The sequence below is a fragment of the Podarcis gaigeae genome (assembly GCF_964106915.1).
Source record: "Podarcis gaigeae genome assembly, chromosome: 18".
NCBI classification, from domain to species: Eukaryota; Metazoa; Chordata; class Lepidosauria; order Squamata; family Lacertidae; genus Podarcis; species Podarcis gaigeae.
Window position 1 is genome coordinate 8,022,950 of NC_139696.1, and position 25,979 is coordinate 8,048,928.

At 48.8% G+C, this 25,979-nt stretch overlaps 2 protein-coding genes and 1 long non-coding RNA gene across 5 annotated transcripts in view; 2 read left to right on the forward strand and 1 right to left on the reverse strand.

The window, feature by feature from the left end:
- Positions 1 to 25,979, forward strand: part of LOC310835910 — a 55,427-nt gene that overhangs the window by 6,488 nt on the left and 22,960 nt on the right. The window lies entirely within an intron of this gene.
- On the forward strand, positions 147 to 7,440 carry RPS28 (ribosomal protein S28). Its single transcript, XM_083720849.1, has 3 exons — positions 147 to 379; positions 4,967 to 5,100; positions 7,337 to 7,440. Exons 1-2 carry the CDS (start codon positions 293 to 295, stop codon positions 5,087 to 5,089), a joined length of 210 nt encoding a protein of 69 aa, XP_083576975.1. The 5' UTR covers positions 147 to 292; the 3' UTR covers positions 5,090 to 5,100; positions 7,337 to 7,440.
- KANK3 (KN motif and ankyrin repeat domains 3) overlaps positions 10,649 to 25,979 on the reverse strand; it is a 37,532-nt gene continuing 22,201 nt past the window's right edge. For all 3 annotated transcript variants that reach the window (XM_083720241.1, XM_083720242.1, XM_083720243.1), the window contains 7 exons: positions 23,099 to 23,189; positions 21,713 to 21,932; positions 18,103 to 18,245; positions 16,655 to 16,855; positions 12,866 to 12,965; positions 11,656 to 12,282; positions 10,649 to 11,594 (listed from right to left, as the gene is read on the reverse strand). In XM_083720241.1, the coding sequence (XP_083576367.1) occupies positions 12,254 to 12,282; positions 12,866 to 12,965; positions 16,655 to 16,855; positions 18,103 to 18,245; positions 21,713 to 21,932; positions 23,099 to 23,189 (784 nt within the window). In that variant the 3' untranslated portion in view covers positions 10,649 to 11,594; positions 11,656 to 12,253. The remainder of the gene's footprint in view (positions 11,595 to 11,655; positions 12,283 to 12,865; positions 12,966 to 16,654; positions 16,856 to 18,102; positions 18,246 to 21,712; positions 21,933 to 23,098; positions 23,190 to 25,979) is intronic.

Sequence of the window (25,979 nt, forward strand, 5' to 3'; positions counted from 1 at the left end):
GAAACGAGTAAATTTCACATTCAACAGAAACCCCTCAGCGCGGGGCATGCCGGGAATCGCCTGTTGACCAAACGGGCCTCGCTGTGCATGCTGGGAAGCAGCCCCCCCTTTGGACTACAACTCCCGCCATTGACGAACGCTGACCGCGCCGGCGGAGGCTGTCGGGAGTTGAAGTTTTTACGTCACACACCGCTCCGGGAGCTGGTAGGCGTGGCCTCGTCCCCCTCCGTGGGTATATAAAGGCCCGTCCCGGACCACGTGACCCTTTCCGCCTGCCGCCTTCGCCTCCGCCATGGACACGAGCCGCGTGCAGCCCATCAAGCTGGCCCGAGTCACCAAAGTGCTGGGCCGGACAGGCTCGCAGGGGCAGTGCACCCAGGTAAGCCCGGGAGAGAGGTGGGGGGGGGGGACAAGGCCTCCCCCCATCCTGCTCCTCCACTTCGGGGGGGTTGCACTCTGCACGCCCTCAGAGGCTAACCACCCCCTTCCTCCTCCTCCTCCTCTCGTCTCAGTGCCTGAGCCGGGGCCTCGGCGACCCCACCAGAAGGTTGGACTAGATGATCCTTGGGGGGGGGGGATTTGCACTCTGCACGCCCTCAGAGGCTAACCACCCCCTTCCTCCTCCTCTCTTCTCCGTGCCTGAGTCTGGGCCTCTTCAAGGCGAAGGAGGGGCCTCGGCGACCCCACCAGAGGGTTGGACTAGATGATCGGGGGGGGATTTGCACTCTGCACGCCCTCAGAGGCTAACCACCCCCTTCCTCCTCCTCTCGTCTCGGGGCCTCTTCAGGGGGAAGGAGGGGCCTCGGCGACCCCACAAGAGGGTTGGACTAGATGATCCCCGCGGGGGGGGGATTTGCACTCTGCACGCCCTCAGAGGCTAACCACCCCCTTCCTCTCCTCTCCGTGCCTGAGTCTGGGCCTCTTCAAGGCGGAGGGGATTTGCGCTCTGCACGCCCTCAGAGGCTAACCACCCCCTTCCTCCTCGTCTTGGTGCCTGAGTCTGGGCTTCTTCAAGGCGAAGGATTTCGTGCTTCAGATTTCGTGGTTCAGGGCTTCAGAAAAGTTTGGTGGTTCAAGCTCACTCAGGGGGTTGGACTAGATGATCCTCGGGGGGGGGGATTTGCACTCTGCACGCCCTCAGAGGCTAACCACCCCCTTCCTCCTCTCGTCTCAGTGCCTGAGCTGGGGCCTTGGCGACCCCACCAGAGGATTGGACTAGATGATCCTCGGGGGGGGGATTTGCACTCTGCGCGCCCTCAGAGGCTAACCACCCCCTTCCTCCTCCTCTCGTCTCGGTGCCTGAGTCTGGGCTTCTTCAAGGCCAAGGAGGGGCCTCGGCGACGCCACCAGAGGTTTGCACTAGATGATCCTGGCGGGGGATTTGCACTCTGCGTGCCCTCAGAGGCTAACCACCCCCTTCCTCCTCTTCTCGTCTCAGTGCCTGAGTCTGGGCCTCTTCAAGGCGAAGGAGGGGCATCGGCGACCCCACAAGAGGGTTGGACTAGATGATCCTCGGGGGGGGATTTGCACTCTGCACGCCCTCAGAGGCTAACCACCCCCTTCCTCCTCCTCTCGTCTCAGTGCCTGAGTCTGGGCCTCGGCGACCCCACAAGAGGGTTTGACTAGATGACCCTCGGGGGGGGATTTGCACTCTGCACGCCCTCAGAGGGTAACCACCCCTTTCCTTCTCTCCTCTCGGTGCCTCTTCAAGGCGAAGGAGGGGCCTTGGCGACCCCACAAGAGAGTTGGACTAGATGATCCTTGGGGGGGGGGATTTGCACTCTGCACGCCCTCAGAGGCTAACCACCCCCTTCCTCCTCCTCTCTTCTCCGTGCCTGAGTCTGGGCCTCTTCAAGGCGAAGGAGGGGCCTCGGCGACCCCACCAGTGGATTGGACTAGATGATCCTCGGGGGGGGATTTGCACTCTGCACGCCCTCGGAGGCTAACCACCCCCTTCCTCCTCGTCTCCGTGCCTGAGTCTGGGCCTCTTCAAGGCGAAGGATTTCGTGGTTCAGGGCATCAGAAAAGTTTGGTGGTTCGAGCTCACTCAAGGTTGGACTAGATGATCCTCGGGGGGGGGGGAATTTGCACTCTGCATGCCCTCAGAGGCTAACCACCCCATTCCTCCTCCTCTCGTCTCAGTGCCTGAGTCTGGGCCTCGGCGACCCCACAAGAGGGTTTGACTAGATGACCCGGGGGGGATTTGCACTCTGCACGCCCTCAGAGGGTAACCACCCCTTTCCCTCTCTCCTCTCGGTGCCTCTTCAAGGCGAAGGAGGGGCCTCGGCGACCCCACAAGAGGGTTGGACTAGATGATCCTTGGGGGGGATCTGCACTCTGCACGCCCTCAGAGGCTAACCACCCCCTTCCTCCTCCTCTCTTCTCCATGCCTGAGTCTGGGCCTCTTCAAGGCGAAGGAGGGGCCTCGGCGACCCCACCAGAGGATTGGACTAGATGATCCTGGGGGGCGGATTTGCACTCTGCATGCCCTCAGAGGCTAACCACCCCCTTCCTCCTCCTCTCGTCTCGGTGCCTCTTCAGGGGAAAGGAGGGGCCTCGGCGACCCCACCAGAGGATTGGACTAGATGATCCTGGGGGGCGGATTTGCACTCTGCATGCCCTCAGAGGCTAACCACCCCCTTCCTCCTCCTCTCGTCTCGGTGCCTCTTCAGGGGAAAGGCGGGGCCTCGGCGACCCCACCAGTGGATTGGACTAGATGATCCTCGGGGGGGGGATTTGCACTCTGCACGCCCTCGGAGGCTAACCACCCCCTTCCTCCTCGTCTCCGTGCCTGAGTCTGGGCCTCTTCAAGGCGAAGGATTTCGTGGTTCAGGGCATCAGAAAAGTTTGGTGGTTCGAGCTCACTCAAGGTTGGACTAGATGATCCTCGGGGGGGGGGGGAATTTGCACTCTGCATGCCCTCAGAGGCTAACCACCCCCTTCCTCCTCCTCTCGTCTCCGTGCCTGAGTCTGGGCCTCTTCAAGGTGAAGGAGGGGCCTCGGCGACCCCACCAGAGGGTTGGACTAGATGATCCTCGGGGGGGGGGTGTTGCACTCTGCACGCCCTCAGAGGCTAACCACCCCATTCTTCCTCCTCTCGTCTTGGTGCCTGAGTCTGGGCTTCTTCAAGGCCAAGGAGGGGTCTCGGCGACGCCACCAGATGCACAAACACACAGACACTACCTCGCCATCAAAATTCGGGGTTCAGGGCTTCAGAAAAGTTTGGTGGTTCGAGCTCACTCGAGGTTGGACTAGATGATCCCCACGGGGGGATTTGCACTCTGCACGCCCTCAGAGGCTAACCACCCCCTTCCTTCTCGTCTCGGTGCCTGAGTCTGGACCTCTTCAAGGCGAAGGAGGAGCCTCGCCGACGCCACCAGAGGGTTGGACTAGATGATCCTCGGGGGGGGTCCCCTCCCACTCTGCAACTCTTGGGGTAGAAGTATTTTCGTAAAAAAGTTTCCAGGAACGAAACCTTTGGAAGAGCTTAACTCGCTTTGCAAAGTTTTAATGCGGTTGCGTGGGGGGGGGCGCCGAACTCAAAGCACTCCCCTGTAAAGTCCAATCGAGAAAAAAAGTTTGCAGCCCTCCTCAAAATGCTAATAATAAAAAATTATTATTTCTACCCCGTCCATCTGGCTGGGTTTCCCCAGACACTCTGGAGGGCTCCCAACAGAGTATTAAAAACACAGTAAGACATCAAACATTAAAAACTTCCCTAAACCGATTCATGTCACCTTTACTTTCCTAGAAGCATCTGAGTAGGTTTGTAAACCTCCCTGTGACTACTTATTGTTATTATTATGATTTATTAAATGTGTGTATACTGCCCTGAGATCATTTAAAAATGAACAAAAGAAAGCCAATAACACCCCCCCTTCAAATGTGAGGAGTCGTTACGAAAATAGCTTGCCCTCACTTGCAGAATGGTTAGTGTGGTGCCCGCAAATACTAAACAGCTCCTAACACCTTGCTCCTTGGATGAGGTGCAGTATAAAAATTAAAATAAATAATGACAATTAAGCGGTGTAAAAATGCAATAAACTTAGCAACACTTTTTTATATATATATAAATATTTATTAGGGTTTCCAGTTTAATACAAACATAAATACCACAAAAAAGCAAATAATACACAAAAAAAGGAAAAACAAAATATCAAAACCACACAATTTTAAACAAAATAAAACAAATATAATTCCATTCACTTATTTCCTTTACCTTACGTCTCGAACCTCCTCTCACCTCCCCCTTTTGTATTCTAAATCAAATCATAATTCAGCAAATGCTTATTGTATCTTAATATAGATTATTTTAGCTTATTACTCAGCCTTTGCATTACAGCTGGTAACCACTTAATTTCAATCCAACATCATTCTAGCATTCATTAATTTTGCAAAATTTCTGTAAATAGTCTTTAAATTTCCTCCAGTCCTCTTCCGCTGACTCTTTTCCCTGGTCTCGGATTCTACCAGTCATTTCTGCCAGTCCCATGTAATCAATCATCTTCATCTGCCATTCTTCCAGAGTGGGTAAATCTTGTGTCTTCCAATATTTTGCGATGAGAATTCTTGCTGCTGTTGTGGCATACATAAAGAAAATTCTGTCCTTCTTTGGCACCAATTGGCCAACCATGCCTAGGAGAAAGGCCTCTGGTTTTTTCAAGAAGGTATATTTAAATACCTTTTTCATCTCATTATAAATCATTTCCCAGAAATAAACTTAGCAACACTAAGATCTTTTGCAGGTGACATTCACGGCAGGGTTGGGTAGCTCTCTAATGAGGATGATGTAGTCCTACAATAGAAAGGAAAATGTATTCTGTGCATCCTCAGGGGAACCCTGCCATAAATATTTGAAGCCTTGCTTTCAAAACAGGTTCAGTTTTTGGTTGCCTGTTGTTGCAAGCCAGCTCCTCTGCCTTGGTTCCATTTCATCCTGCTAATGCCTCACTTGTCTCCTTCGTAGGTCCGTGTGGAATTCATGGATGACACCAGCCGTTCGATTATCCGCAACGTGAAAGGCCCAGTCCGGGAAGGGGATGTGCTCACGCTGTTGGAGTCTGAACGCGAGGCCCGGCGGTTGCGCTGAGCTGTAGCCAAGTGAGTCTTCTTCTAATTACCCATCCCCTCTCGAGCAGTGCGCAGTTCAGCCTTGCTCAACCCTGACATCTTCCAGATTATCGTTTAATCTCCTTCCCCAGGTGTTTGAAAAAAGCAGTGCACGAAATACAATAAAAGCAGCTGAAGGCAAGACTGGGGGGAGCGAAAGCAGCAGATACATGTAAAATCCACGGGGAGGACAGGAGGAGAATGTTGCATTGTGCAAGGAGAAATTAATAATAATTTATTATTTATACCGCGTCCATCTGGCTGGGTTTCCCCAGCCACTCTGAGCGGCTCTCAGCAGATCTTTAAAAACAGAATAAAACTTCAAACATTAAAATCTTCCCTAAACAGGGCTGCCTTCAGATGTCTTCTAAAAGTCAGGTAGTTGTTTATTTCCCTGACATCTGATAGGAGGGCGTTCCACAGGGTGGGCGCCACCACCTAGAAGGCCCTCTGCCTGGTTCACTGTAACCTCACTTCTCACAGTGAGGGAACCGCCAGAAGGTTCCCAGAGCTGGACCTCAGTGTTTGTGTTGATGCTTCTTTGACTACAACCCAGTGCTTGCATCCATCTGCGTTGCACTGGGATTAGAGCCACTGAAATTAAGGAGTCTCTGAATAGGAGTAACATTGGATAGAATCCACTACAACATTCATGGCAGAGACCTATTCACCCAGCTGGGAAAAGCCCTTGGGAACAAAAATGTCTTCAGTTGTTCTCCAGAGAACATAGAAGAAGAAGAAGAGTTTGGATTTGATATCCCGCTTTATCACTACCCGAAGGAGTCTCAAAGCGGCTAACATTCTCCTTCCCTTCCTCCCCCACAACAAACACTCTGTGAGGTGAGTGGGGCTGAGACTTCAGAGAAGTGTGACTGGCCCAAGGTCACCCAGCAGCTGCATGTGGAGGAGCAGGGAAGCGAACCCAGTTCACCAGATTACGAGTCCACCGCTCTTAACCACTACACCACACTGGCTCAACAGGAATGCTATTTCATAGAACGGGCCGCCAAATTAAAAGCCTTGCTCCGAGTTAACGTGGAGTGGGCCTCAGATCTTTGGAACTTGAAGGAAAAGGATGCTTTTTAAATCCCAACTCCCATACTTCGGTCCATTGAACCCATCACCAGTTACAGGTGCTAACCTTCTAGTTTCAGTCTGCTTCCCTGGCCAGGATTTTGGCGGGCCTCCCCTTTCTATCCACCTAGCCTTAAACAAAGCCTTTTTAAGAATCCTCCGGGGGCATCCTCATGCCTGCAGTTGTCTGATCAATATTTGGTGGTCCATGGGCGTGCTGAAAGATTGAAAGTGGGGTGTTGGTTCTCTTCACTTAGGATGAGTTTAAATGATCCAGCAACTAGCTTTGAATTATTGCATTTCGCTAGAAAATATTCCCTGGGCGTAAGGAAAAACCTTTGCGTTCAAACTTGCTCAGAACCTCAGTTGGCCCCCAAATGGAAAACCTTGCAGGATACACAACTTTTGCTTAGGAGTAAAAATATGAGGTGTTCAGTGTTTGTTGAAGAAATAACTTGTAAATTGTATCTTGTCAAGGGCTTGGAGAAACCAATGCTATTTGGTGGGATTTTATCTTATCAGCAGCAGATACAGACACACAGGACTCCCTCTTCACAATACAGTGTGAAATTTGGTTTTCCTAATGGTTTTGAAGGAATTCAGCAACATAATAATATACTGCCCATCACTGGAACATCACAGGATGGTTCACAACATAAAAATACAAAATGGGAACACAAAATACATAATAAAACAAGAACCGAAACAAACCAATAACACTCCCCCTCCACAAGCACATTTAATAGGACGTAGAAGGTTCCTATTCTGTTGGATATACTGCTCTGCTTTTGTAATTCATTATTTTTATTACATTGTTTTGTTTGACTTTCTATTTTATTGTCGATAAATTATTTCATTTTGCAACGCACACAACACTAAAAAAGGGAGGGGAACTTAAACAGTACAAAAACAAATAATGAACTTCTAACCACCTTTCAGAAAAAGGAAAAAAAATGACTGACTTGACCTTAAATGTGCTCGGAATTCCAATTCCTGTTCACCCCAGCCACCAGTTGGGGGAGTCCAGCCCCACTTGCGGGTCCAGATTGTGCAGTGCTGATCATTCGCCTAAACTTTGTGGCGCTCTGAAACTCAGCTGCCTGTCGATAGGGTTGAGGCATGCAACTAAATCCCGGTTTGTTTTCTTTTCTAGGTTGGTCAAAACTCCCATGTGATGTGTTCGTACAAGCCTGGTCGAAGAGTGATGAGCTACCCTCAGTCCTTTCAATAAACTTCCTTTGCCCTCCACCACTTAAACTTGTGTGCAGTGTTTTTAAATTACCATAGCAAAATATTTCGTAACGGTCGAAATAGTTGTATGGTGCTATGGGTACATATGCAGCCCTTTCTCCCTGCCTGCCCCATTTAAGCCCAATCCATATTCATTAGGTAAAGGGTAAAGGGACCCCTGACCATTAGGTCCAGTCGTGACCGGCTCTGGGGTTGCAGCGCTCATCTCGCTTTATTGGCCGAGGGAGCATTTGTCCCCAGACAGTTTCCAGGTCATATGGTCAGCAGGACTAAGCTGCTCCTGGCGAACCAGAGCAGTACACGGAAACGCCGTTTACCTTCCCGCCGGAGCGGTACCTATTTATCTGCTTACTCTTTGACGTGCTTTTGAACTGCTAGGTTGGCAGGAGCAGGGACTGAGCAATGGGAGCTCACCCCGTCGCGGGGATTCGAACCGCCAACCTTCTGATCGGCATGTCCTAGGCTCTGGTTTAACCCACAGCACCACCCGCATCCCTTATCCTTATTCATTACTGCAGTTATATCTGAGGGGCAGGTGGGGCTTGTCCACTGGGAAGGTAGCCCATCTAGGAGAAGGAAAACTCTGATCCTAAATTGGCTGCCTTGTGGGATACTTTTTCGGGAGAAGAAAAGGCAGTGCACCCTATACTGGAGACGAGCGAGTCCCACAGATGGTTGGGCCGCCCCTCCTGGCAACTCCTGCATCGAAGCCAGCACCAAACATCTTGCTGTGCTTTCGTCTGGACTGTATCAGCAAGGCCACGAGGCGTGTCTTGTTGTCTTGGGACCTCCAGACATGCTGCCAGGGCTTGTGCCCGGGGGGGGGGGGGGTGTCACATCGGTTCTAAGCCGCTAATAGCCGTGCTTCACAAGACGAAAACCGCAAGACGAAGAGACTCGCGGAACGGATTCTTTTCGTCTTGCGAGGCACCACTGTACAGTGGTTTCACCCCTGGAGGCACACTCCATTATCTCAAGGTAGTGTAGGAGCCTGCAAGCTTTCTTCAGCCCTCCCCATTTTCTTTGCACCCCCTCCCAGTTCTTGGGTCACCTCCACGCCATACATTTAAAGCATGCGGCTTCCCACAAAGAACCCTGAGAACTAGCGCCTCCTCTTTGCAGAGCTACAATTCCCAGCACCCTTACAACACCACAGTTCCCAAAGTTTCTTGTGGGATGGATCAAATCTGTGCTTCCAGGTGCCATAAGAAAGCTACAGAGATAGCACAGGACAGTGCGCACCCCGGAAATGATCTCTTTCAGCTTCTGCCTTCTGGAAGAAGGTACAGGATTATAAAGACTAGGACTAGCCGCCTGAGAAACAGCTTCTATCCAAATGCGATTTGGGTTTTAAACACAGTGTAAGGAGTCTCTCTGGGAGTATATTGTATTTAAAAATGGGGCATCAAGAGTTTTTAGGGGCTAACCAGGTTGGGATAGCAGGTCCGTGGGTTTTTGAATGTCGTGTAGATTTTTTCAATTTCATTCTGTATGTGACAATGACTAAGATTATCATATTGTATTTATGGGACACTGATTTTGGTGTGGCTGTGCCTGTATCCTCTGATTTATTCATGTATCGGCTGGTTACTGCAGCAGCTTGAATCCTCTTGGTTCCTGATGTATTATTCAAAGGTCCCAGTTTCAGGACTGGGGCAGACCTGTGCCTGAAGCCCTGCCCAGCTATTCCCAATTGGTGTCTACACATGGAGGCATGGCTGAAGCTCTCCAGGCCCATCATAACTTTCCAAGGTCATGCTCCATTCCTAACCTCTGCCCACCAAGGGACTTGTGGCCTCTGGAAGGTTGCCCATGAGCAAATGAAGTACTCAGGATCAACAGGCTTTTCTGCCTCATGCAGATGACATGGATATAGATTGGACAGTGGCCTGACTCTGTGCAGACACCACACATCTGAAGCCCATGTAATAATATTGGGAAATGTAGTTCCTATACAGCATCTTAAAAAGCAGAGACATCATCTTGCCAACAAAGGTCCGTATATTTAATGCTATGGTTTTCCCAGTAGTGATGTATGGAAGTGAGAGCTGGACCATAAAGAAGGCTGATCGCCAAAGAATGGATGCTTTTGAATTATGGTGCTGGAGGAGACTCTTGAGAGTCCCATGGACTGCAAGAAGATCAAACCCATCCATTCTGAAGGAAATCAGCCCTGAGTGCTCACTGGAAGGACAGATCCTGAAGCTGAGGCTCCAATACTTTGGCCACCTCATGAGAAGAGAAGACTCCCTGGAAAAGACCCTGATGTTGGGAAAGATGGAGGGCACAAGGAGAAGGGGACGACAGAGGACGAGATGGTGGGACAGTGTTCTCGAAGCTGTCAGCATGAGCTTGACCAAACTGCGGGAGGCAGTGGAAGACAGGAGGGCCTGGCATGCTCTGGTCCAGGGGATCACGAAGAGTCGGACACGACTAAACAAGAAGTTCCTATAATTCCCAGCCCTACAGTTCACAGGAGTCTTTGGTAGAAGTCATTGCATTAAATCGATGGGGTGTGTGCACAGATTCTCTGTACAACAGTTTTTGTGTGTGTGCTTAGACTGATGTCAAAGCATCGGGGCCTGGGAAGATTTTCCCAAGGTGCTCTGTTACTCAAATGCTGTAAAGTTCTGTTACTGATCCATTTTACTTCCCCAACGGGGAATGGGGCGGGGAGGGGATGCATCTCAGCTGCTTAGCTAGGAACTTCGTAAAGGGAGGCCAGTGCGCTTTTCGTATAAAGTCAGGCTGCATATTTGAAACCGGCATTGCGGCATGTAAGGTGGGCAATGGCGTTTCTGGGTTGAACGGCTGTAGCTCAGATTTAAGAGCATCTGTTTTGCATGCAGAAGACTTCAGGGTTCATCCCTGGCATCTCAGAGAGTTGGAAGGGGTCCCTGAGGGTTATTCAGTCCATCCCCCTGCAATGAAGGAATCTCAACTACATCATACATTACACATGACTCTCCAACCTAAACACACCCAGGTCCCTCAATTGTTCCCCATAAGGCTTGGTTTCCAGACCCTTGATCGTGTTGATGGGGAAACAACTGGAGAGGCTATTTGGTGCAATTCCCAGGGTGAAAAGCTTTAATAAAGACTTTATTAAACAGTAAAAGGGCTTAACTATTCCTGCACCATGCCGTCAAAATTCTACAACTTTCCCCTCCTTTTTTTTCCAACCCTGCCTGCTGGAATTTCAAAGGACAAGTGCTGTGGGTTAGTGTCTCTTTATTCTGGTGAATAACATTGGAAGACATTATTTAAAAAAGGAGCTTTGCATATGAAACGATGTGCTGGATCTTTGGAGTGGCTCTTTAAAAAGGAAAAACCAGCAGTCTGGAGCATAAAAAGATTAGAGCCACCACTTCTGATTCAGAGAACCTCCATCCTTCACAGAGGAAACACGTCTGTTCCTAAAAGCAGGAAGGTATGCTGCATAAGAAAAGTGCCTTTGGGCAATGGATGTTTCGACCGCTCTAAAAATCCGTTGCATTTGAGAAACAGGCATGATGGCAAGAAGGGTTCTTAAGCTAGCTTGCCCTTCGAAAACTGGGCGCTCTTCCAATATTTTGCTCTACAACTCCCATCATCCATAATCATGGGCCAGGCTGATGGAGTCAGAACAACAGCCAGAGGACACCGGGTTGGGGAATTGAAGTTGAATCTTCTATATATTTTGGAAATATATCGTTGTCGGTCCTCTTTAGGGTTCCCTGCCTCTTGAGATACTGTCACCATCCTTGGCAAGACAGATCCTGAGGTTTGAGCAGCAGCCGTCAAATGTTTGAATGCCGGGTGCCATTTTGATTCTAGGTGGCGGACCGAAATCTGACTTCAGCGCCACTTCAACTGTTTCTTTTCTTTTTTGCATAGCTTTGGCCACTGAGGATGGCAGCCTTTGTCAACATTCGGACACCAGGCGCCATTTTAAACCAAGGTGGCGGACCAAGATGTGGCTTTGGTGTAACAGGTTCAAACTCACAAATGACACTAAAAAACACAATATTCTGGGGGTTCTTCACATTCCCGGGCAATGCAAGGTCCCGTATATATCGATTATTTTGCAGGAAGCGGCATATGAACCCCCTTCCTCATAGAAAACGGCCAACAAGTATGGATCGAACTGCCCCCCCCCCCAGTCTAAAGTAATGATGAAACTGTTGTGACGTGGGGTTTGTGATTTCAGCTCTCTTGACATATTATGCTGGAGACAGTTACAGGTTGACCTTCTTTTTCTTCTTTGGCAATCCCTTGTAGCTGAGTAAGATTATCTTCCATAAACACAGTTTTAACAATGAGTCCGTAAGTGATTGTGGAGGCCAATTCTGGATCCACACGTCCTTCCACAGTGGGGACAGAGGTTTCCGGGCAGGAGTTGATCCCGGTGAGAGTTTGCCTAGCGTGCCTTCCTCTTAGCACGTTTCTCCTTTGCGTCCTGAGTTCGAGTGTCTCCAAAGCCCATGACACCTTTGGTAAAGGCTGTTCTCCAACTGGAGCGCTCGCCGGCCAGTGTTTCCCAGTTGCCGGTGTTTATACTACATTTTTTAAGATTGCCTTGAGAGAGTCTTTAAACCTCTTTTGTTGACCACCAGCATTACGCTTTCCATTTTTAGGTTTGGGAGGACTAGGGCCCCACCCAGGGGAAGGACTGGGAGATTCTTACTGGCAGTCATAGCGTTGTACAGCTGTGGATTCTTAACTCCTGCGGCCCCTTCCATGTGGAAAACCAAGGCTAGACTGTTTAAAAAAAAAGTGATGAGAAAGGCAGTGATTCTTTGTTTTTTGGGGGTCAGTGAATTACTCCAAAGGTAGCATGTCACTGCTGGGAATGTTCCTGTCCCTGTCCTGTTGAAATATAATCAAATTAAATCAATCTATATGCAGAAAAAAAGACAAGGGGGGGGGGTATGCACAGCAGTTACTGAAACAATAATTAAAGATAAAGGGACCCCTGACCATTAGGTCTAGTTGTGACTGACTCTGGGGTTGCAGTGCTCATCTCGCTTTATTGGCTGAGAGAGTCGGCGTACAGTTTCCGGGTCATGTGGCCAGCGTGAGTAAGCCGCTTCTGGCGAACCAGAGCAGCGCACGGAAACGCCGTTTACCTTCCCGCCAGAGTGGTACCTATTTATCTACTTGCACTTTGACGTGCTTTCGAACTGCTAGGTTGGCAGGAGCAGGGACCGAGCAACGGGAGCTCACCCCATCATGGGGATTCGAACCGCCGACCTTCCAGTCGGCAAGTCCTAGGTTCTGTGGTTTAACCAGCGTCCCTTGAAACAACAATTATTACTTACTAATTTACTTACTTACACCCCACCCATCTGACTGGGTTGCAGTCAAAATCACAAACATTTAATTGTAAAGCAGAAAATTTAATGAAATTATGAAGTCGGGGGGGGGGGGGAGGAGAACAGGGCTTACTCACCAGGTGAGAAGGTTGCTGACTGGGCGAGACGGGTAGATATCAACGCCGCTATGTCACGATGACCAGCCTCTAGAGCGATGGAAACAGCGTCGTTGCCTTCCTACAGACGGGAGGGGAGGCAAAACACACATAAAACAAGGCTGGAAGATGCCCTGTTTAGCTACACAAAAACAGAACCACCTGCAGGGTGAAATGTGGCAGGTCTATTCTCCCCGCAACTGCCACTTGAGATGGCCGTCTCAGAGATAGCAAGCAGCAGAACCTCATTGCTTCAGGTTTAGCGGTTGCCCGGCTCCACCAGGAATCCCCAGCCCCTGAACTGGGCCAGCTGGTCATGATGGGAACAACTCTTTAAGAAACGGGTGCTTGAGTTTTCCTCTTCCCTCCTTGTCCCTTTCCCCTTGTGTGCTGTGTGTGGGGTTTTTTTTCTTTCTGAGGCGTCATTTTTAATTTGTTGCACGTAAGCCTCTTTGGGCAGCATTTTGGGAGGCACAAAGGCTCCAAGTGTTTTTGCTAGGGATTTTAGGACGAGCCCCCCCAAGAAAAACAAAAGAATTTATTTACGTGTGCAACAGTCTTGTTAGCACAAGGATGGAAGAATGAGGAAACCCCAGCGAAAGAACAATGGCAAGAAAAACCGATGATATATGCGGAGTTGGCAAAGTTGACATATAAATTACGTGAGAAGGACAATCGTGACTTCAAGGAAGAATGGGAACTTTTTACAAACTATCTTAAAAAAACAACAAAATGATTTGGACTCCAGGGCAGGTTTTGAATAAACATCCACAAATTTATTAGTAGAATATATGACAGATAAGGTACTGATATGTGCAATTTTTAACATGCAGAGAATAATATGTGCAAACAAATCAGAGAGGGGAGCTGTGGGAAGTCCTTAGGGGGTGGGGGGGCGATGTAATTGGTTATTTTGACTGATAATTTATTTTGTTAAAATGGTTTAATAAAAAATATATATTTTTTTTTTAAAAAAAGAGCCAAAGAGGTAAAGTGAATACCAATGATGTGATTGCATATTATTAAATGGAAAACTAATAAAAATCATTTAAAAAAAAAAATAGATTGGAAGGGACAATGATGACTAGGAGCTTGGGGGGGGGGGGAACCCAAAGCTCCCTGTGCAGAGCAACCCGGCTGCTTACTGAAATATACTCGGAGTCAAGAGTAGATTTCATGCTCTTTATTCAGCTCATAGTGGTGAGGAGGAATGGAAGTTCCCCCAGAATGTCTGCTTTATATATGTTATTTACACAATGGGCCCCACGTGATTGGCTAATTCCAGGATTCTCCTGTAGGCCAATCAGGTTGCGGATTCACTTCCACCTGCAGCTGGATTGGGTGGCTCCTGTGGACCAATCAGGCTGCTGCATTCTGAACCCTATTGTTCTAGGACCAATCAGGCTGCTGCATTCTGGACCCTGTTGTTCTGGGACCAATCAGACTGCTGCATTCTGGACCCTATTGTTCTAGGACCAATCAGGCTGCTGCATTCTGGACCCTGTTGTTCTGGGACCAATCAGACTGCTGCATTCTGGATCCTATCGTACTAGGACCAATCAGGCTGCTGCATTCTGGACCCTATTGTTCTAGGACCAATCAGGCTGCTGCATTCTGGACCCTATTGTTCTAGGGCCAATCAGACTGCTGCATTTTGGATCCTATCGTTCTAGGACCAATCAGACTGCTGCATTCTGGACCCTATTGTTCTAGGACCAATCAGGCTGCTGCATTCTGGACCCTGTTGTTCTGGGACCAATCAGACTGCTGCATTCTGGGTCCTATTATTCTAGGACCAATCAGGCTGCTGCATTCTGGATCCTATTATTCTAGGACCAATCAGGCTGCTGCATTCTGAATCCTATTGTTCTAGGACCAATCAGGCTGCTGCATTCTGGGTCCTATTGTTCTAGGACCAATCAGGCTGCTGCATTCTGGACCCTATTGTTCTAGGACCAATCAGGCTGCTGCATTCTGGACCTGTTGTTCTAGGACCAATCAGGCTGCTGCATTCTGGATCCTACTGTTCTGGGACCAATCAGACTGCTGCATTCTGGACCCTGTTGTTCTAGGACCAATCAGGCTGCTGCATTCTGGACCCTATTGTTCTAGGACCAATCAGGCTGCTGCATTCTGGACCTGTTGTTCTAGGACCAATCAGGCTGCTGCATTCTGGACCCTATTGTTCTAGGACCAATCAGGCTGCTGCATTCTGGATCCCATTGTTCTAGGACCAATCAGACTGCTGCATTCTGAATCCTATTGTTCTAGGGCCAATCAGACTGCTGCATTCTGGATCCTATCGTTCTAGGACCAATCAGGCTGCTGCATTCTGGGTCCTATTATTCTAGGACCAATCAGACTGCTGCATTCTGGGTCCTATTATTCTAGGACCAATCAGGCTGCTGCATTCTGGACCCTATTGTTCTAGGGCCAATCAGACTGCTGCATTCTGGATCCTATCGTTCTAGGACCAATCAGGCTGCTGCATTCTGGGTCCTATTATTCTAGGACCAATCAGGCTGCTGCATTCTGGGTCCTAATGTTCTAGGGCCAATCAGACTGCTGCATTCTGGATCCTATCGTACTAGGACCAATCAGGCTGCTGCATTCTGGACCCTATTGTTCTAGGACCAATCAGGCTGCTGCATTCTGGACCCTATTGTTCTAGGGCCAATCAGACTGCTGCATTCTGGATCCTATCGTACTAGGACCAATCAGACTGCTGCATTCTGGGTCCTAATGTTCTAGGGCCAATCAGACTGCTGCATTCTGGATCCTATCGTACTAGGACCAATCAGGCTGCTGCATTCTGGACCCTATTGTTCTAGGACCAATCAGGCTGCTGCATTCTGGATCCTATCGTACTAGGACCAATCAGACTGCTGCTCCTAGCCAGAATTAAGATTGCTGGAAGAAATATCAACAACCTCAAATATGCAGATGACACAACATTGATGGCAGAAAGTGAAGAGGAATTAAAGAACCCTTTAATGAGGGTGAAAGAGGAGAGCGCAAAATATGGTCTGAAGCTAAAAAAACGAAGATCATGGCCACTGGTCCCATCACCTCCTGGCAAATAGAAGGGGGAGAAATGGAGGCAGTGAGAGATTTTACTTTCTTGGGCTCCATGATCACTGCAGATGGTGACAGCAGTCATGAAATTAAAAGACGCCTGCTCCTTGGGAGAAAGGCAATGGCAAACCTAGACAGCATCTTAAAAAGCAGAGACATCACCTTGCCGACAAAGGTCCGTATAGTTCAAGATATGGTTTTCCCAGTAGTGATGTATGGAAGTGAGAGCTGGACCATCAAGAAGGCTGATCACCAAAGAATGGATGCTTTTGAATTCTGGTGCTGGAGGAGACTCTTGAGAGTCCCATGGACTGCAACAAGATCAAACCTCTCCATTCCGAAGGAAATCAGCCCTGAGTGCTCACTGGAAGGACAGATCCTGAAGCTGAGGCTCCAATACTTTGGCCACCTCATGAGAAGAGAAGACTCCCTGGAAAAGACCCTGATGTTGGGAAAGATGGAGGGCACAAGGAGAAGGGGACGACAGAGGACCAGATGGTTGCACAGTTTTCTCGAAGCTACCAATGTGAGTCTGACCAAACTGCAGGAGGTAGTGGAAGACAGGAGTGCCTGGCGTGCTCTGGTCCATGGGGTCACAAAGAGGCGGACACGACTAAACGACTAAACAACAAAAGTTCTAGGAGCAATCAGACTGCTGCCTTTTGGATCCTATTCAACTCAGTACATAACACTTACATTATCCACGATGGAAGCGTCGCAGTCCGGCTGAGTCAGCAGCAGCCTGACGGTGCCTGCCCGCCCGTGTTCACAGGCGCACATGAGTGCAGTGGACCCCTCTTCATCTTGAAGGTTGATATCCGCCCCACAGGACAGCAGGGCCTCCACCATCTCCTGCCTCCCGTGGCTGACGGCAAGCATCAGGGCTGTCTGGCCAGCCTGGAGCAACACAGACAAAAAAATGTTGAAAAGCACTTTCTTATCATTCTCAAATCTTCCGTTTCGTTAGCGCAAATGCAGGATTTTCCCGATGAGCAGCACAGGGTGTCTAGGGAGATTCCCCCTATCTTGTTTAATTTTATTCTCAACCCCAAAAGCACTTTCTTATTCTAGTAATAATTATTCACAGTATAAATACCGTATTTTTCGCTCCATAAGAGTTTTTAGAGGAGGAAAACAAGAAAAAAAATATTCTGAACAAAACAGTGGATGTATGATTTTCAAAAATCCTGAGGATCCACGTGGATCCAGGCTTTGTAACCACGTTTTTGCGCGATTGCGGCCCCATGAAACAGTGGATGCGTGGGTTTTTTTGGTGCAGGCTGTAGCCATGGGCATGCTATGTGATCTGATGGTGAATTTGGGGTGACCCAATGCAAAAATCCTGAGGATCCATGGGCTTTTACCTCCCCGCTCCCAGGCAGCCTCCTTTATCGCTAGCCTCCCTTATCTCCCTCCCGATCGCCTGCCGATCAGCTGCTCAGTGGCTTTGTTTCAACACCCACTTCCCTCTTTCTAAAAAAAAAAAGCATCTGCTTTTCGCCCCTAGGCAATTTGGCTCCAGGGACCACACATTTGCTCCATAGATGCACAGACATTTCCCCTTATTTTTTAGGAAGGAAAAAGGTGCGTCGTATGGAGCGAAAAATGCGCTAATTGCCACTGACATTTTGGCCTTTTTCCTTTCATCTTTTTCTTTTCTTTTTCCAATTTCCAATTTTGTTTTGACAAAGTAATGATCACAGATAGAGAAGAATAAAAATGCGCACCTTACCCTCGAGACCGTTCCACTGTAATTATCCAGCCTCCCAAAATTTCAACACCTCTGGCGATGGTTTCACCACTTTCTAACCGTACAAATTCTACAAACACCTTCCATATCTCCTCCAAATCATTTCTCCTGCGTATTCCCCATCTTAACCTTAATGGAAACTGTTGATTTATCATTAATAGCTATATCGTACGCCTCTTTATACCATTCTTCCATTTTATATTCTGCTTGCCCTTTCCTAGCTACAATATGATGATAATAAGACAATACAATAATGAGGATCAATCATGCGCAGTATTCCAGTGTGCCTCTGAGCATGCGCCAACCGCCTAGGCTTCTCAGTCCCTTGCTGCCCAATAGCAGAGGGGGCTGGTTGCTGCTCCCCAGCCCCCTCCCTGAAAAACCCCATACATACCTGACTAGCTTTCGCATTGACATTCCCCATGCTGAAAAGTCTCCGGACAACAGCCATTTCCTCTTCCTCCTCTACAGTTGCTAGTGCAGTTAACATCAGAGCTGTGTAGCCAGCTTTGTTCTGGTAGTTAACATTACAGATCCCTGGGGAGACAAGGAGAAAAAAATGCAAGAAACTGATGCAAGTACTGTACTCATGGCTGTCTAAGTCCGGCTCGGGGACGGTCCGGGAATCGGAGATGCATTTTAAATAAAAGCACACTTACTTTCTTTTTTTCCCCGAATGCGTTTTTATTCAAATTATACAAATAAATATATCAATGTAGGTATTGAATACATAAACAAACATATCCATAAATATATCAGTGTACATAAATATATATACATAGAGTTCATTTACATAGGTTCTTATATCCCCTCCCCAAATTATATATAAAAAAAAGAATCAAAATATCACAATATTTTAGGCTCTACCTAGTCTTGGACTCCCCTCCACCCTTTTGGTAAGTGTCAAATAAATTCTACCGTCACATAATTTATTTTTAATCTTAAATATTAGCCGCTCACTGTTAGAGTTGTTCCAGCCCCGCTAGTGCCCTCTACAAATTATTTCCAATATACTTCCAATATTTATTCCAATTTCCATGAAATTTCTGTTCATCTTGGTCTCTTATTCTACCTGTTAGTCTAGCAAGTTCGGCAGGACATTCACTTTCTATTCATGTAAAAACACCAGGCAGGCCCCACAAATAAACCAGAGATGCGTTTAAAATAAAAAGACACATTTTACTCATGTAAAAACATGCTGATTCCCGGACCGTCCGCGGGCCAGATTTAGAAGGGGATTAGGCCGCATTCGGCCCCTGGGCCTTAGGTTGCCTACCCCTAGGTAAAGGTAAAGGGGACCCCTGACAATTAGGTCCAGTTGCAGCCGACTCTGGGGTTGCGGCGCTCATCTCGCTTTATTGGCCGAGGGAGCCGGCGTACAGCTTCCGGGTCATGTGGCCAGCATGACGAAGCAGCTTCTGGCGAACCAGAGCAGCGCACGGAAACGCCGTTTACCTTCCCGCTGGAGCGGTACCTATTTATCTACTTGCACTGGTGTGCTGTTGAACTGCTAGGTTGGCAGGAGCAGGGACTGAGCAACGGGAGCTCACCCCGTCGCGGGGATTCGAACCGCTGACCTTCGGATCAGCAAGTCCTAGGCTCTGTGGTTTAACACACAGCGCCACCCCTACCCTTGGTTTAGACTAAATGTGAGCCACCTGGAGAAGGAACCAGCAAGCCACTCCAGTATTTTGCCAAGAAAACTCCATGGACATAAAAAAGGAGAAGCTTTGAGAAGAAAGTGAGAGTTTTCAAGGCATGCTCTGGTTCATGGGGTCACAGAGAGTCGAGTACGACTAAGGCGACTAAACAACAACCCTAGTAAACTTTCACACCCATTCCTTGAGTTGGAGAACGGCGTTGCAGAATTTGGAGATGTGGAAATTCCAGAGTTATGGCTGTATTCCAGTTTGTGTATTGATTTGAGAAGTGTGAAGGCAAAGGCCTTTGGGGACATGATATGCAGTATAATGAAATTAAGAAAATTTTCAAAATGACTTTTTCCCCCAAGAGGCCAAAATGCTTCCTACTGGGGACACTAAGCAGCGAAATGGATGGCATTTATGCATGTGACTACAGCAGCAGGGATTCTCTACGCTCAGAAATGGGAGGAGAAGAGAACTCACCCTAAAAGGAAAAAGTGTTGGTGAAAATCTTGGAACATGCAGAGATGGCAGCATTGATGGCACGGAGAAAAAGATACGAATTCAGAATCTTTTAAAGAAGGCTGGAAACCCTTTCTAGTGTATATAAAAAGTTACTGTATTTTTCGCCCTATAGGACGCACTTTCCCCCCCTATAGGACGCACTTTTCCCCCTCCAAAAATGAAGGGGAAACATGTGTGCGTCCTATGGGGCGAATGCAGGCTTCAGGAAGCTATCCGCAAGCCTTGGGAGGCAGCAGAAGTTCCCGTCGGGCTCCCACGGCTTGTGCAGAGCTGCCTGCATCCCAAAGCCTGGGGCGCACTGAGCTCAGGCTTCGGGCTTCGCGCAGCTCTGCACAAGTCACGCTGGGCTCCCACGGCTTGCGGAGAGCTGCCTGCAACCCTGCGGATAGCAGCCTGTTCTGGGGGCTGGGGTCGGGGGAAGCCCCACGCCTGGATGGGAAATATATTTTTTTTCTTTATCCCCCCCCCCCAAAAAAAACACTAAATGCGCCCTATGGGACGGAGCGCCTTATGGGGCGAAAAATACGGTATTTCCTATAAATGTGAAGACCCCAGTAGGGTTAGAAGTGTAAGAAAGCGGCAGAATAAATTAAGAAATACATTAAGGTAAAGGTAAAGGGACCCCTGACCATTAGGTCCAGTCGTGACCGACTCTGGGGTTGCGGCGCTCATCTCGCTTTATTGGCCGAGGGAGCCGGCGTACAGCTTCCGGGTCATGTGGCCAGCAGGACTAAGCCGCTTCTGGCGAACCAGAGCAGCACACGGAAACGCCGTTTACCTTTCCGCCGGAGTGGTACCTATTTATCTGCTTGCACTTTGATGTGCTTTCGAACTGCTAGGTTGGCAGGAGCAGGGACCGAGCAACGGGAGCTCACCCCGTCATTGCGGGGATTCGAACTGCCGACCTTCTGATCTGCGAGTCCTAGGCTCTGTGGTTTAACCCACAGCGCCACCAGCGTCCCAAGAAACACATTAGAGAGGATGAAATTAGATAAAATGGAGCAATTGCATGTAATCTGAATTGTGAACATCAATGCTGGATGAGTGGGAAGTCACACTAGTTTTGCTGAATAACAAATGCAACTTTTTATAGGGAAACACACTCTCTCTCTCTTTGTCTCTGTCTCTCTCTCTCTCTATATATATAATTACAAAAAAAGAGGTATGAATTAGACAAATTCTCCTTTAAACGCAAACGGAACAGGATTTCTCCTCCATTCCTGGCTGCAGGAGGCACTAACAGAGACTACGTTGGCGACCCCTGACCCATAGCTGTCAAGTGTCCTTTATTTGAAGGGACAGTCCGTTATTCCAGCGTCATGTCCCGCTGCTGTCCCTTATTGATAGATGTCCCTTAAATGTCCCTTAAATTTCAAAGGAAGCAGCTCCTCTCCCTCCCTCCCTGCCGGCCAGGGAGGAGGGAGGCTCCAACTGTGTTGCTTGGCTGCGTTGCTCACCCAATAAGAAGTCTAAGAACAACTGGGGGGTGGAGCTTGCGTGCCTTGTGTGTGGCTAGTTAATGCAAGCTGAGGAGGTTTTTGAATGCTGGACGCCATTTTGTTGCATGTGCTGCTGCAAACTTTGCAGTGCAAAGCCAGGCCGGGGAGCCATCTTAGGTTGAGGCTGCATAGGCCTTGTGGTGCATGTGATTCAGATTCTATTGGTTACAAAGTTGGTTAGACAGTGCTACCAGCATGAGTTTGACCAGACTGCAGGAGGACAGGAAGACTGGAGTGCCTGGAACAGGTGAGGCTGCAGGTCCCTTATTTTGGCTGCTGGTCTCTTATTTTCAAATCTGTAAGTTGACAGCTATGTCCTGACCTTAGGGCCACTCACCTGTGTCCAGCAAAAGCTGGACGATGTCGAAGTTGGAATGCGAGACGCTGTAGTGAAGAGCAGTGTTGCCATTGCCGTCGGAGAGGTTGACGACGTGCGTCAGCAGCGCAGGGGAGATTTCGGCAAACGCCATCAGGTGCTGGGCCACCTCTCCGGCCAGAGAGGCCTTTTGGCTGGACAGGCGGAACCATTCCTGGAGGAGGAGGCCGGTGCTGGAAAGCTGGAAGCCAAAACAGAGGAGTGGTTTTGATCCCTTTCCCCCAAAACATCCTCGCTGCAACCCTGCGAGGTAGACTAAGCCCAGCAAGACTTGCATTTGAGCAGGGATCTGGACCCGCATCTTGGCTGGATACTTGTGTGGGTTTCTGGGAGTGTGCACTGCTATAAGTGGCCCCGATCCTTTGAAAAATACAAGTGGAAAAGGCCCTCCCTTTCAATAACAGTATCATCATCATTATTATTATTACCCTGCCCATCTGTCTGGGTTTCCCCAGCCACATAACCCTTTGGAGCAGGTTTTAGGGGTGCATTTTTTGGGGAAGGGGGGAGCTTTGATGCAGAGGTAAGAGACAGCCAGTCCTCATTCCACAGTCAGCTGACAGGCACTATTGGATATAACCCAGAATTTAATTGTTGCTGTATAAAACTAATTATGGGACATGGGTGGCGCTGTGGGTTAAACCACAGAGCCTAGGACTTGCCGATCAGAAGGTCAGCGGTTCGAATCCCCGCCACGGGGTGAGCTCCCGTTGCTCGGTCCCTGCTCCTGCCAACCTAGCAGTTCAAAAGCACCTCAAAGTGCAAGTAGATAAATAGGTACCACTCCAGCAGGAAGGTAAACGGCGTTTCCGTGCGCTGCTCTGGTTCGCCAGAAGCGGCTTAGTCATGCTGGCCACATGACCCGGAAGCTGTACGCCGGCTCCCTTGGCCAGTAAAGCGAGATGAGCGCCGCAACCCCAGAGTCGGTCACGACTGGACCTAATGGTCAGTGGTCCCTTTACCTTTAAAACTAATTAAAATGACAATAAACAAATCATTCCGCCTTTCCTCTCAGGGGCGAAAGGTGACATACCTAGCTTGTCCGCTCACCATTTTATCCTCGCAACGACCCTGTGAGGTAGGTGGAAAGATGCAGCACATGGCACCCAAGGGGTTACCCAGTGAGCTTAATGGCGGAGTGAGGATTCGAACTCGGCTCCTAGCCCCCACACTCTGACCACCACACCACACTAGCTTATGGAAGCCTTACGAAGCTCTGTTCACCACCTTTGGAGGGTGATTGTGTTATTTAATGCAAAGAAGAAGAAGAAGAAGAAGAAGAAGAAGAAGAAGAAGAAGTAGTTAATGCCGATGCTCCCTCCGAGTGGTCAATCGGCCCCAACTCACCACCTCTTTGCTCTTCGGAGCGGTGCCGTCTCTGGCCAGGTGGCTCCTCACCAGGAGACAAGCGTCTCTCAGCCGGGGACTCAGTTCAAACCTGTCAAAGGAAACAGCTTTTGAGCTTTCATCAAGTTGGAAGGGACCCCCAGAGGTCATCCAGCCCAACCCCTGCAATGCAGGAATCTCAGCTGAAGCATCCGTGACAGATGGCCATCCATCATCTGCTTGAAAATCTCCAAGGGAGGAGAGACCACCACCTTCCGAGGGAACGCTCATGTTTTATAATCCCCTATAGGAATTTCCGAAGTATAGAGCTGTCAGGAGTTCACCCTACACTCGAGTAGGACCCTAGCAGAGACATATGCCCGACTGGCATGTTCTCTCCCTCCTGGTCGATTGTTTGGGAACTTCATAAGCCTTCTTCAGCCCGAAAATCACAGTGACCGATGCCAACCGACACTGGTACACTTAGGGATACGCAGAGTCTGCACCATTCGCATGACAGACCTCAGCGACTCAACATTTTGGCTAATCTACTTTATTTACGGGACGCGGGTGGCGCTGTGGGTTAAACCACAGAGCCTAGGACTTGCCGATCAGAAGGTCGGCGGTTCGAATCCCCGTGACGGGGTGAGCTCCTGTTGCTTGGTCCCTGCTCCTGCCAACCTAGCAGTTCGAAAGCACGCCAGTGCAAGTAGATAAATAAGTACCGCTCTGGTGGGAAGGTAAACGGTGTTTCTGTGCACTGCTCTGGTTCGCCAGAAGCGGCTTAGTCCTGCTGGCCACATGACCCGGAAGCTGTATGCCGGCTTTCTCGGCCAATAAAGTGAGATGAGCGCCGCAACCCCAGAGTCGGCCACGACTGGACCTAATGGTCAGGGGTCCCTTTACCTTTACTTTATTTACATATAGACACACACAGAGCACTGCAACATGGCTCCCTCTCTCTCTAGCATCAGACAGCAAAAGGACAAAGGACAATAGTCCCACTTCACGGAACACAGTAATACAAACATCCTGTCTCCGTCACTTCCCACTCTGTGGAGTCAAAACATATACCGTCATGTGAAAGACAACAATCCCATGAGTGCAATCACGGAGCAGGAATTCTAACAAGGGTGTCCCTGGATTAAGGGAGAAGAAAGCGTGGACGAGAGCATTTGTTGAAGGATCAGTGCCAGATTTGGGCTGGTGTGGTTGGTTTCCCCCACACGGGGTGCAAAAATTGAAGACCCATCATTGAGAAGATACACACGATCCCCGTCCGCCCCTGATAGCATGAGTGAGAGAGGATTAAAATAGGCATGAGGGAAGGGGAAAAAGAGAATATTCTTATATGCTACAACGGCAGCAAGAATATTAATAGCTAGAAATTGGAAAAGCAAAATAGTACCAACCAAAAAAGGAACGGCAGGATAAATTATCCGAATATCTCAAATTGGCAAAAATGACGAATGCGATTCGGAGATGGCCTAACCAAAAATTCCAAAAGGAACAGGAAATTTACAGAGATTATCTAAAAAAAACAAAACCGTGTGCCCAAGTCAAAACCTGGATTTGCTTTGATTAATTTTCGCAAACCACAGCATGAATGACAAGTATAGTATGTGGGAAACAGTAGAAATGAAGAAAGGATAGAAGGAGTTTAACAAATAGACAAAATAGACCCATGTTGAGGAGGACGGAAATCTATTCGAGAGGAAAAGGAATTGGAATTAAAGAATATGGTGACATAAGTTCGTACATAAGAATTTATGGATTTATGGTTGTATGTATGCTTTTTGTATATATATATTCCCTTTTGGTTGTTGTTGTTGTCATGTTATTATTTTGATTATTTTATTGTGTGTGTTTCTTCATCAAGTAAGAAAACCAATAAAAAGCAAAAAAAAAAAAAGGTGTGAGGGGTTTGCAATTTACATTAAGCTGAGGGGTAAAGGTAAAGGGACCCCTGACCATTAGGTCCAGTCGTGGCCGACTCTGGGGTTGCGGCGCTCATCTCGCTTTACTGGCCGAGGGAGCCGGCGTACAGCTTCCAGGTCATGTGGCCGGCATGACTAAGCCTTTCTGGTGAACCAGAGCAGAGCACGGAAAAGCCGTTTACCTTCCCGCCAGAGCGGTACCTATTGATCTACTTGCACTTTGACGTGCTTTCGAAATGCTAGGTTGGCAGGAGCAGGGACCGAACAACGGGAGCTCACCCCGTTGCGGGGATTCGAACCGCCAACCTTCAGATCAGCAAGTCCTAGGCTCTGTGGTTTAACCCACAGTGCCCCCCATGGACGGACCCTAAATCAGAAAAGAAAACTCATGCCTTCCCCTGCCCCTTTCTCAGTTGTGTATAGGAAGTTAAGATTATGATTACATATTTATTTGGGCCCTCGATTTTTCCCTGACAGGAACTCCAAGGCGGCTTACGGTTAAAAACCGGAACAGCTAAAAACGTAGAAAAACATTGACAGAATTAAAACTTGCTCGCTCACTCAGTCTATCTATTAAAAACATACAGATCAATTACATTAAAAACAGCACGGCACCAGCCCTTTCCTTAAAAGCAGCCTACTCCCAAAACTCTGTTGGAGAAGAAGGTGCTTCACCTGCTGGCAAAAGAACAGCAAGGAGGGAGCTGGTCTGGCTTTCCAAGGCAGGAAGTTCCAAAGTTGTCTGGGAGGAGCCACCACCGAGAAGGCCCTCTCTCGTGTCCCCACCAAGAGGGCCTGTTGGGGTGGAGGGGGCGAGAGCAGAGCCTCCCCAGGAGATCTCAGAGCCCAGGGCAGGTTTGCCTGAAGGAATAAGGTGTTTCCGATCACCTTGTGGGGATTTGTGGGGCATAACCAGCACTTTTAATTGAGGCCCCGAAACAGATCGGTAGCAAGTGGAGCTGTTG